The sequence below is a fragment of the Phoxinus phoxinus genome (assembly GCF_949152265.1).
Source record: "Phoxinus phoxinus genome assembly, chromosome: 9".
Taxonomy (NCBI): Eukaryota; Metazoa; Chordata; class Actinopteri; order Cypriniformes; family Leuciscidae; genus Phoxinus; species Phoxinus phoxinus.
In genome coordinates this window covers 15,990,784-16,003,381 of record NC_136884.1, presented here as the reverse complement: position 1 = coordinate 16,003,381, position 12,598 = coordinate 15,990,784, and the positions used below count along the sequence as shown (strand labels likewise).

Below are 12,598 nucleotides of genomic sequence, written 5' to 3'. Positions count from 1 at the left end.
TAACCCAGTCTCTCTCTCTCTCTCAGTGTGTGTTGGTTCCATTAACCCAGTCTCCTATGTCAAACAGATGTGACACAACGTAATCGGCGTATTGTCCATCGATCAGTTTGGCCGCATTGTTTTTGGCAAACCAGCAGTCAACGGTCTGCTTTCCAGAGTAGATTCGTCTGCTCTTCTTTATGACGGCGACAGTGCGATCCTTCACCTTTAGTGCGGGGTAATTGTGTAGAGTGATATTTTCCCCTAGTGTTTCCTGTGTGATGTTTTCTCCGGCCATGCTGAAATTTCCAGGAAGCTGTGTCAATCCAATCTCTTCATACAGGAACTGGCCTGTAAGTACAGACATATTTCTCTCTTTTAGTATGTATACAATCTCTTGGCATTTGTAGCTCTGTTCCAAAACATAGTGACAAACAAGTGTCAATAGTGTAGCAATGTTTGAAACTCAGCTCACACAGAAGTCACTTTCAAGCCAAGTAGCTTTCACATGACCAACTAAGACAACACATGACAACATAGAGAAATCTGCGTAGAACTCCTGATCGCAAGGTTTCCTATTGAAATGACTGGATTTCGACCACAAGATTTTGCTGAGCAACGGTAAATGTGAGCGCAGCTTAAAGGGATAGTTCACTTTGAAATACAATTTTGGTATGTTTTAGCTTACCTCAAGGGCATCCAAGATGTAGGTGTCTTTTTTTCCGCAGTAGTTTCAATTTTGATATTTTTAGGTCAAACCGTTCTTGTCTGACAGTCTTGTCATGCAGGTCTATGGTCATTGTCTCAAAGAGCATGCACAGAGTCCAAATTAAAACAATTCCCCATCGTCCAAATTCAACAATTCCCCATCGTAAGTACACATTGATGGCCTAAGACACGAAACGAGTGGTTTGTGTGAGAAAACGAACGGTATTTATATCGTTTTTACCTCTTGTAACACAGCCACGACCAAGTGATCTGAGGGCGCGGGCGCTTCCTTCTGTGTGACGTGTGCGCAGACTGGTGCATAGATATGTATACACTAGATGTCGCCTTGGCTACGGCAGTTCATTGGAACGAATGTCTTTAATGCGACATCTAGTGTGTATATATCTATGCATGTACCAGTCTGCGTACACGTCACACAGAAGGAAGCGCTCGCGCCCTCAGATCATTTGGTCGTGGCTGTGTTACAAGAGGGAACTATCACTTTAAAGGACAAGTTCGGTATTTTACACTTAAAGCCCTGTTTACAGATCGTATCTGATGAAATAGAACGGTTAAGATTAAAATTTGGACACATGCTCCTGTCCCGAGAATTTTAGTTTTATTTAGCGTTTGTGGACCTATTTTGCCAAACGCGTCACACCCAGATTCTTCCGTTGAGAGCTTGAATAATAGACACCAGTTGGTGGCGATAATGCACCTTTGCCGATTGCAAGCAAACCGCTGGCATTTCATTTAATACACAGAAGAAGCAGAAGAAGAAGCGGCGGAGGAATAACGTACCTCACACAGCACATTCAATACAAGTCAATGGAGGTGGATAAACACTACGATAAAACCTGTTGGAATGCATCTTTTTCAGCGTTTTTTTTTTGGGCCCGTATCAGTGAACACCCCTGACCACTCGGTGAGTTTCACGTCTTTGTAAACGAAAGTTTAATGTGTTTTAGGAAGGAATCTTCCAGTGGCCATAGACAACCATTGTGTGGGGGTGGGGGGAAAGCGAAATAAACCCAAAATTCTCGGGACTGGAACATGTGTCCAAATTTTAAACTTAACCGTTCTATTTCATCAGATACGATCTGTAAATAGGGCTTTAAGTATAAAATACCGAACTTGTCCTTTAAGGCAGTATCATTTGTGTAGAAAGCCAAACCAGAATTCACTGCTACAAACTCAATGAGAAAATTAATACAAGATGGCCGACAAAAGTAGCTACAAAAAAGGTTGAGTCATTCCAATTCATTATTTTATTTGGTATACTATGTCTTTAGAGTATCACTATGTTAGCTTAGCAACATGCTAACATCAAACTAATAATTGAACAGAATTAAGTGCAACAGAAGTAAAAATCCCATCAATTTAGCATAGAGAACCAATAGAGAAATGGATTTGTTAAGACTTAAAGACAGACCTATTGTGAGCTACGAGGTTAATTGATGATATATGCTTTTGTTGAAGCCATCAACCTGCATTATTGCAAATAATTTGTTTTATATAATCATATAACAGTGGAATTGCCCATAATCCTGCAAAGAAATCTTCAACAATTAGACAATCAAAGCAAAATAACACTTTAGCGCTCGCCCACTCCCATGAAGCACTGCAAATTTAAAATCCCAATGGGAAAAATACTTCCGGCTCCAAGGCCACTGAAAACTACACAGTGAATCGAGTCTCCATTATGGTGGTCTTAACTGTTTTAGCGGGTTTCCCAAATTATCAAGTTGTGGTTTAGCTGATTGAGCTAACTGGTCTTCAAGCCTGATCAGTTGACAAGTCCTAAAACCAGTATAACAGCATGGCCAGGCTGAGACACCAGTTAACCACCTTGCCTAGGCAGAAAGATAGCTCACTAAGTTTGACAACAACGTGTATGCGTGCTTACCTAGCAACCCATGTGTATCCTTGCTCAATCCTTTGCTGTTAGCGATGTAAAATCCCAGGTGATCTCGCTGATAGGGCGCTGGATTTTTGTAATGGTGGAATAAGATGACAAATTGAATATTTCCTTGGATGGTTACAGTCAGGTTTGTGTTAGCAATAAGAACCACAGCCAGGTTGGTGGTTTCAACTGAAATGCTGGAGCTGGATGGAAGGATCATCCGGTCACGGTCGTCCAGTATGACCTTTTTTGGGGTCACCTCAATGTAGGAGCGCTTCGGCTTATTGGCTACTATAGTTATGCTGTTGAAATATGTCCTCTGTTCTTTATGACTGCCGGCTGGGGCTGGAGCACCAATCAGCTCACCGTTCACAGTCACGCCTATTGGAGACAAAATATGTACATTTTTATGGTAAGCGTCCAAAATTAAAACTTTATAAGAAACATTGGCTTTGGTGAGTGAAGTAGGCTAAATAGTTAATGAGCAATAATTGATCAAATAATACATGGTTTAAGGGTAGCCTACGTTTACACGACAACGATGTAATTAAAAACGTAAAGTTTTTCCTTTGTCTTTTTCGCACACAGACGACAATGTTGTCAAAACGATCCCTGTTCACACACAGATCCATGTAAATGACTAAAAACGCTGTAGTATTCATGCCAGGCCAGTAGTTGGCGATGTCACTTTGTAATGAAACACTACAAGCCTATAGATTGAACACGTAATACACATGCGCATGATGTCACCGTTTTCACAAATTCTCGTTTTTATAGTTTAGACGGAGACAATAATGGTATTGTTTTCAAAAACTTGCATTTGACTTACTTTCTTACTTTTAAGATCCCCAAAAGCCATTGTCGTGCAAATGAACGGCCAAAATGCATAAAAAGTTTTAAATTGAAAACAGTGTAGTGTAAATAACCCTTGAATCTTTATGAAATATAGATTTTTGTTTAAATCTAACACAAGCAACATGATCAAATCACAGTGATATATGATCCCACTGAAGTAATTAAGCAAATTTAATTTTGAATTTGAATTCAAAATTCAAAATTTTTATTTGGTATTGTTATTGTACTGAAGCCAAAGAAAATTATTAATAATTATTATTATTATTATTTCAATTACCCGAGCCAATTTTATTTATTATATAAAAATATTTGTATCTTCTTATGCATGTATGGGTTACACCATTTTAAACAATAACTTTAATTATTACATATAAATAAAAATAATAACTATAATTAATACATATTAATACAAATATTATTCATATGAAATATAAATTACATTTATAATATTAAATCTGCAGTTTATAATTTTTTTTAATTAGAACTATAGATATTAAATATTGAATCTTTATTTGGCCAAGAATTGGCAATAATGTTAAGCAAATACTTGCAATTCTTAAAAAAAAAAAAAAAAACACAACTCTTAGTATAGTTTTGTTGTTTACCTGAGTGTTTATGGTCAGTCACCAGTCGCAGGATGTGTCCTGGCTCCCCATTAATGTTGAAACACACAGTCAGTTTACTTAGAGGAATCTCCACCACAAAATGAGGGTCGCCATCAGCTAAAGACAGATAAGAAGATGATGTAGGAGGGTCACCATGATTTTGCCAAGTAAGACATGTTCTTGGATCAACATATTTAGTTGAATCCTGGAGCAACATTCCTGTCTGAAAATGTAGTCCGATCCCTAAACCTAACCCTACCCATAAGTTATCCCTAAAATCAGAGAGGAATGATATGCGAATACCACTGATGTAGAAGAACCTCACCCTGGTTCAAACCCTAATCTTGATATAAACTGTAAACTTGTCCCTCAAATTTGATTGGTTATTGAAATGCTGTTCCAGGATCAACAAAGATGTTTATCCAGGAACATGTTGCATTTGGTGAAATCACCTTCACCATGTAGGAGACCGAAAACATGATTTGACTTGAATATGGACCATTTGTAGAACATTGTATAAATATATGACCCCTGTGAATTCTCTCAACATGATCACAAATCATGCCAACAGAAAAGTGGCTTTTCAAAGCTTACATATTTAATTGGAATGGAGGGCAGTTTTACTCATCTTATAAATGCATGTATCCATAGTACAAAGAGTGAAGAGCGAGTTACACCCTGAAGTTTAATACTTAGGGGTTTGTTGAAGTATTGCCTTTTTTTCCCCATCAGCCCCTCAAACACAGGCATGTGAATTAGAGCCCGTACACAACTCTCAGTAGCAATTAAATGCGCTTTGATGAGGCCACTTTACCTGAACGCAACAAATTACAAGCCGCGCGGTCCAAGTGAACAGACTTTCAACTGCACTCGCACACATTCACACTGAAATGCAAAGCAGATGTAGAAAAATGAAGAAATACCGGATGTTTTGGATAAGGTGACAGACTTTTTGGCGGGTTTGCTGACGCCACCTGGAGATGAATGGAAAACAGTGAAATCGTCATGGATTGTTTGAGTCACCTTAATATTTTCAAGACCGATTGCGTAATGGCAATCATAATGACCCTAAATCTGATCTAAAACAAATGTTTTGCTCGCTGTCCAATTTAAATAAACACACTTGTTGCTTTGGAGACTGCAGAAATCGACTTGGGCGGTTCATTTCTATGCAGGCTCTGGGGTGTTAGACTGTTGTCGTCTTCTGACAGCTGATTGGACGACTCGGGAGTGGGCGGAGCCTCTGTGGCCTCCACCTCGGTCTGTGCTAAAGTTCCATCGGCCAGCACTTGTGGTTTCTCCACTATCATCTGCGTGAGGGGCGTGAGGAAATGATACGTTAGCGAAAGGTTTTTAGCGTGTTGCGTGTAGTTTTCCCTCTCTCCGCTCGTCTGGCTTCGCAGTCGTCCTTTTAGCCCATCTTTAACACTCAGATATCCCCAGAGTCGCTCCACGTAACCGTCCGCGTTCGGACCCGCCTCTGCTTCCGCCAGCCGCCGTGCGGTTTCCCGTTCTCGCTCGTGCAGCGACACGTCTTTCTCCAGCACGATGCTCTTCTCGCTGTTGCTGGCGGTCACCTGAACGTGCAGCGAGTCCGCGCTGCGATTGGTCAGCTTTCCGGCTACAACGAGCTCAGAGCCGTTGAAGTAGTTTGTGAAAAGGTTCTGGGTGATGTATTCCACAGCATCCTCGGAGTATTCCACCCGGATGTCGGACAACAGCGGAGTGCCGATCTCATCGTAGAAGCTATAGAGAGTTAGTAGATGAAAGAAAGGAGAGGAGGAAAGGAATAACAAGGTCAAAATGCCATAGTGTTGCTTCAGATTGTGGGTTAATAAGTCACGTATTCTTTACGTTAAACTTGTTAAGCTTTTGGAGTGGGGCCCATTGTTAAGCCTTGTGTAAAGACTTCTAATGACATCTCATGTCACTTTCGACCTTTAACCTGGACTTTAAGGGGGGCTTTTTGTCACAAAACACCACACAACATACTTGCTCCATAATATTAATGGTTGCAAGCAGGGCCTAAAACTAACTTTTTGCTACACCAATGGCCAGTGACTTAAGAAAATTTACCGGCCAATGCGCCAATAAATATTTTTTCCCAGCCATGAAAACAGGCAGTTATGACATCAAAATTTCCGGTACCAATGAAAGAAGATGCGTACTGCATGTATTTAAATAGGGCGCGCCAAGTTTGATGTCATGGGTGGAATCAATTGTTGTGTGTCACAACTGATCCTGACATGCCAATTTTGTTCACTTATGGGTTTAGAACAACATGGGGGTGAGTAAATGATGACAACATTTGTATTTTTGCCTCAACTTACGCTTTAATTCGATTAGTTCACAAATATGTTGTTAATGGTGACCACATGTTCCTCACCCTTTGAGCATGACGCTGGCGTCTGCGTCCTCTGGGATTCTCCTCACGGTTCCACAGTTATCCAGGGACATCCTCTCCAGGAGCCGGTAGTCCACATCATCACCCATCCCAATAGTGAAGAGGCAGAACTTCTCCTGCACTGCTGCTTTGGTGTTGCCAATGATGGTTGGACTCTGAACTATGCCCACTGTGGGCCGCCCATCGGTCAGGAAGATGATGAGAGACACGCTGTTGTGATGGGACTCTTCTTTGCTGGACAAGTAGTCCCTGAGCAATGCCGAGCCTGTCTGAATTCCATCGTTGATGTCAGTGCCTGAGGAGTTTTAAATAAAAGAGAAAGTTTTATCTTTCATTTATTTGTAAGTTTTAGTTTTAAATGTGAACTTAAACATATTCATATCAACTTTAGTTTACGTTTTCAATTGATACCGTTCCTTTAAAATATTTAATTGAGATCAATGCTGTTTAAATGTGTAACAGGGAGTGTTTAGGAGTGTGTAAGATTTTCTACCTCCAGTGGGTGAGATCATGTAGATGAACTTCTTGGCATCACGTATATTGTTGGGCGTGACGGGCACCAGTTTGCCCGGCTGCCAGACACGGATGCGATTGGAAAAAGTGACATAATTGAAGTGATCGTTGGGCCGCAGCTCGCGTAGGATCGTGAACAGAGCTTCTTTGGTCTGCGTGAGAGATATTAAAAAAGAGAACTGTTGAACTCTGTCATTTTGCTATGAGATGGGTGTGTGTATCTGTGTGTCCAACTATGAGATCACAAGAACCAGCTGGGGGAAAGAAAATGAAAAAAGTGGCACAATATCATTCCCTCTTTGAGGGAACGGCACACTGAAATGCTGAATGTGAATTCTTCTCAGTGTGGAGAACCGATTGCTTCAATCTGGGTCGACGACGAGAGTATGTTACCTGTCTGATTTTGGTTCCAACCATGGAGGCGCTGGTATCAATCACAAATACGACATTCTTTGGCACGACAGGCAGGTCTCTGGGAGCAAAATAGTGCACAAAATGTCCATCTAGCACCTGAAAGAAAGCAGATACTTTCACAGGCTTTCGATCTTTGTAATGTGTGTGTGTAGACAAGCAAGCAATGAGCTCAGTGAACGGGAGGAGTTTAACGTTTTTAGTGACTTCTGAATTAAAAAATGTTGGGAGAGAAGAAAAGGCATAAATGAAAATGAAAAACTTAAAATAGTGCACTAAAATACTAATGGAAATCACTGACACTGCATGGATAAAGACAATAAATTATACAATAAAAGTACACTCGCTGACAACTTATTAGGTATACTTGTTCAACTACTGGTTAACACAAATACCTGATCACAAAATTTGTGAAAATGGTGACGTGTTTAGTCGGTGCGTAATTTTTCTTTACAATGTGACATCGCCAACTACTGGCCTGGCATGAGTTATACAGCGTCTTAAACGTATTCACAGATCCGTGTGAACGGGGCTCATTTTGACAACATTGTCGTCTATATGCGAAGTGTTTAGAACATCGTTGTCGTGTAATTGCCATCATGTCAATATGGACCAAAATCTCTGAGGAATGTTTCCAGCACCTTGTTGAATCAGCCATGAAGAATGAAGGCAGTTCTGAAGCCAAAAAGGGGTCCAACCAAAGCGGTCGGTGAGTGTATATTTTTTGTAATGTTTATTATTATACATATATTAATATCATATAATTACATTTTAATGTTTTTTATTATTTTATATAGTTTTATATTATTTTAATCCACCAGCATAACACGTTTTTTTTATGCACTGCAGCTTATCTATAGGTAAAATAGCAAGAATATACTATTTCTAATTTAAGTAATGCCTTTCTTTGGAACTGCGTGTAAATATCTGTTAATAATATAGAAATATTGTGTGTATGTGTACCTGTATATCGCCGATGCCATTTTCTCTCTCTACATCAAAGCGCACCACAAAATCTCCCAGCATGCCATTGGTGGCAATTTTGGCTTGCTGAGCGATGTTGGGAGTGAAGCTGATCTTGCAAATGGATTCATTTTGCTTGACTACTGTGGAAACTGGTGGTCCTACTTTACCTGGAGCAGAACAAGATGTAAACAACGGTAAATCATGCACTATTTTACATTAACAACCTGTCATAAAATCTTTATTAAAGATGTAATGCTGAAAAGTGGAAAAACTGGAACTTGTCCCATCTATCTTGCAGTTCTTGAGGCTAAATTTTGCAATGTTTGTCAAATATTTGAATCCATACCAGTGACAGCACAGCCACATCTAAATACAAACTCAAGAATCAAATTGGATGCAGCTGTTTACCATTTGGTTTCCCAATGCCATTGGAAGATGGAGTTTTGCCATTTCGTAGGGGTAAGACTTCAAGATAAGTGATACGGGAGTGCTCTACAATAGTAACGCCCACGCTGAGTCTGCTGACCAATTGCATTGGCCGAACACTGGTCACATGCTCGTAGCGGCCCAATCGTCTCTGCAGGAGCTCTTCGTAGATCAGGAAGAACACAGCACGGTTGCGTCCAGGAATAGTGACCTCCATTCGAAACAACTCCATCTCACCCTCACTAACAGAGAGAGAGGAAACATTACTCTGGAAATGTGAACTTCTTGCCAAAGGAATCTGTCACGAGGTCTGCCAAACCACATTACGATTTTTTGGGGGGGAATATATCTCCGATTTCTCAGTCATATTTCTCATTCACTCACAAGCAAGTGAAATGCACATGTAAGAAAGATTGCATTGCTTCTTGTACGATTAATTATGCAATGACAAAGTACACATTGCATTCTCAGGCTTGCCACAAGGGGTCCTATAGCAAGTAACGATTCTGTCTTGCCACATTACTCTTTTTAGTACAACTGTTGTCATGGAGCCACAGTTTAAAGATAATCTAGCTGAGCAGGGCTACATTTTGTTGATCGTAGAAAATTTGCCGCCATCTGTCTCTACAATCAACTTAGGCTTAAGATGCTTTTGGGAAACACAGCCCAGGTTAGTTAAACACCAGGCATGTTTTTAACTTGCTGAATCACAACACATCCAGTTTAATGGCACAGACATTTGGAGTTTGCGCGCTATCTTCACCTCAGCTCTGGTGTGTCCTTGTTTTTCTTCCCATTGTTTCCTCCTTCTTCCTTCTTCATCTTCTTCTCCTTTGCCTTCACCTGGCTGGGAAAGACTCGTCCTCCCACAATCCTTTTGCCACCGTACCAACAGCATGAAATGAGAATTTGTATTAGTGCCATGGAACAAGAAGTTGCGGCAAGAGGCATATAAATCTTTCTTGTGGTTTATCATAGTCTAAACTCTCTCAGGCCCTTCAATAACCTCTCTGGACTTTTTTTTTTTTGGAGACTGGGGTCAATGACCACCAATTAACAGCCCAGTTCCAATAGCAAAATGTAGTCTGTTATCCATAAAGTGGATAGACAGTCACATTCTAGATAAACAGAGTCATTCTCAGGGTCATAATCAAGAATAATTTGTATGGTCAAAGCAATTTTTGAAATAATGTCAGATCAAACCAGAATGGGGACAACCAGTGGTACCATTTTCTTTGAGTGGCCCACAAGAGACATTTCAATTACTAGAAATCAAATAGTTATGGTATTTTCCCATGATATACTGTATTTCCATTTTCCACACTTACATGGTAAAGTTGGAGATGTATGCAGCAGTGGGGATGTGGAACTGAAAGACGCCCTGAGTGGCAGCCGAGTGTCTGTTAAGCATGCTACAGGACACCGCAGTGAAGGCATAGCGGGAAATGATGGTGGTCTGGACAGACAGCTCCTGAATGTGAGGTTTAGTTTCCTGGCAGACGACAGCAAGTTATGAGCATCGTTAAAATATAGCCTAGATGAATATTTAGAATAGTTGCTCTGAAAACATGAGTGATGGAGCCAAGAGATTTGCCTAAAGATCTGGGCTGATTACCACATAATTGTTGGGTTATGTCCTTACAAAACATGTCCCATATAGTTTCTGCCAAAATACCATTTATTGTTGATAAAACGGAAGTAAACTGGGGTTCAGAAAACAGTGAAGCATGTAGTCACACTAGTAAGTTATCACAATATAACCTTTCATTGAACAGTTTAGGCTTTTCAGCCAAATTTAAACATCGGTCAAAGAATTGACGAAACAGCAAAATGTAAAAGGTATAAGATACATAAACATTAAATCATTGTTTGGGCCAACAAATGTTGTAAGTATTTCATTTGTACACATTTAAAAATGCATGTAATAACTTCCCCCAATAATTTTTTTTAACAATTTGCCCTGATTTTTTTTTTTATCATCAAGAATGTTAAAAGACATTCATCCGAATCACCCTTTTGTTTAATTTGATAGGCCTATGTGGTATGTAAACTTTTTATCTATCCATACCTACATGTTAAAATAGTAATATCACACTTTAAAAAAAATGTTGGACCATATATGGACAAACCTAACCCTTAGGTTTAAATAAACCCTTAGGTTTTATTAACATTTTCAAAACAAAGGTTGGGTTTTGTCCAAATTTGACTCAAACATGGGTTGAGACAACCCACATTTTTTTTAGAGTGTGTGCATTGTAACACTTTCAATGTGCATAATGGAAAGATTGAACAGAATGGGACAATGTATAGGGCAGGCCCACACAATTGTGAGAGTGATTTGTATTTTGTGTTTTGAATAAATTAAACTGTTATTGTTTTCCAATGGCGTTAACAGCTTCACCACCTGTTACATTTCACTCCGGTTGTAGTTTGTTACAACAGCACTTCTTGAAGATGACAATTAGTTCACCATACAGATAAGTTGCAGATTTCTAACCTTCACAACTTCATAACAGACAAATATGGGAATACAATATCAAAGTCTGAAACCGATAGGGTGAGAATGAAAACTACAAATTTACAGACGTTGAAATTACAGTCAGTCGCTGAAGAGCAAACAAACGCGTTTATTGAGAGTTGCTGCCTATAGTATAATAACGGCAGACGTAAATTCGATATTTCCTAAAGCAAAATAACTATTTAACAGTCTCACAAAGCTCTAAAAACAGGTGTCGCGCGCATTTACCTTAGATAGCAGCATTTTCACCTGCCGCGGGATTCTGAGAGGAGCCTGAAGACAAACATAAGACTGGTGAGATCCTAGATATATGACCGACGATATTTTCATATAGCCTATGAAATGCAAGAAAAAAAACATCCTACAGCATTTGAATCCATGTCGAAAGTCATGTATTCTTCTTCAAAGTCAACATCCTCTGAAAATTCAGTATCCTCAGTTTGGCACTGAAAAACCGGACACAAATACAAGACGAGGACTATGAGCAGCATCTTATTCTCCTGCACTGGCTGGTCTCGTGGGTCGAGTGTGTTCCTCAGTGGTCGTGGAGTGTGATCGGGGCGGTTATTGCGACCCACCCATCCGAATGACAGTGTAGTGAAGTGTTTGGGAGGTAGCTCCCGTGTTTTTGGTGTCTAGACACTTGCGACATTCTCACTCATTTGTCTGTCAAACATGAGATTGGCCTCTATAGCCTACTATAGTTTTAAGGCTCTTGGGCACATTGAGCAATATAGCCTAAACTGGGTTGAGTTTAAAATAGCTGGCAAGAGTATCAATCATTTTTAATGCACTTTAATTTTTTCAGTTCCACATTGGTCTCTATTGCAGCCTATCCATAATCAATATACTTTCATGTCATATGCTAAAAAAGAACAAAAAAGACTTCTGACTTGAGTGTGTTTATGCAATTAACCCTTATTCTCTCCTCCCGAAGCACAAAATTAATATTTATTCATTTTTTTTATATTTGAATTTAATATTTTTTCTTATTTTCAATGCAGTTTTTTGGAGATATTTTTTATTTATTTAATTTAAGTATAAATTGAATTATATAACACAATCTTCACATTCTTTCACTTAAATACAAAATAACTATTACATGCACAAAATTGTTAAAATATATCAAAAAGCTTCACATTGGGTGTCTCTCCCGACCTCTTGTGGAAAAAATATATATAACATGATTTTTCATGACTCATGCCACTAGATGGCTTTTATAGTCATCAATATAGTTACAATCCGCAACAAATATTGTTCTGCGTTGTAAATGTGGTAAGATCTAACCAGTTCATATCTGTGTGCAGTCT

The 12,598-nt window shown here is 39.4% G+C and overlaps 1 protein-coding gene across 1 annotated transcript; it reads right to left on the bottom strand.

Moving 5' to 3' along the window:
* Nucleotides 1-11,948, bottom strand: itih5 (inter-alpha-trypsin inhibitor heavy chain 5). The gene is made up of 14 exons (XM_079622918.1): nucleotides 11,654-11,948; nucleotides 11,517-11,561; nucleotides 10,099-10,262; nucleotides 9,534-9,644; nucleotides 8,753-9,012; nucleotides 8,342-8,511; nucleotides 7,361-7,477; nucleotides 6,948-7,119; nucleotides 6,437-6,749; nucleotides 5,174-5,796; nucleotides 4,974-5,024; nucleotides 4,051-4,167; nucleotides 2,594-2,971; nucleotides 1-330 (listed from the first exon to the last, which is right to left on the bottom strand). Exons 1-14 carry the CDS (start codon nucleotides 11,777-11,779, stop codon nucleotides 23-25), a joined length of 2,955 nt encoding a protein of 984 aa, XP_079479044.1. The 5' UTR covers nucleotides 11,780-11,948; the 3' UTR covers nucleotides 1-22.
* Between the last annotated feature and the right edge of the window lie 650 nt (nucleotides 11,949-12,598).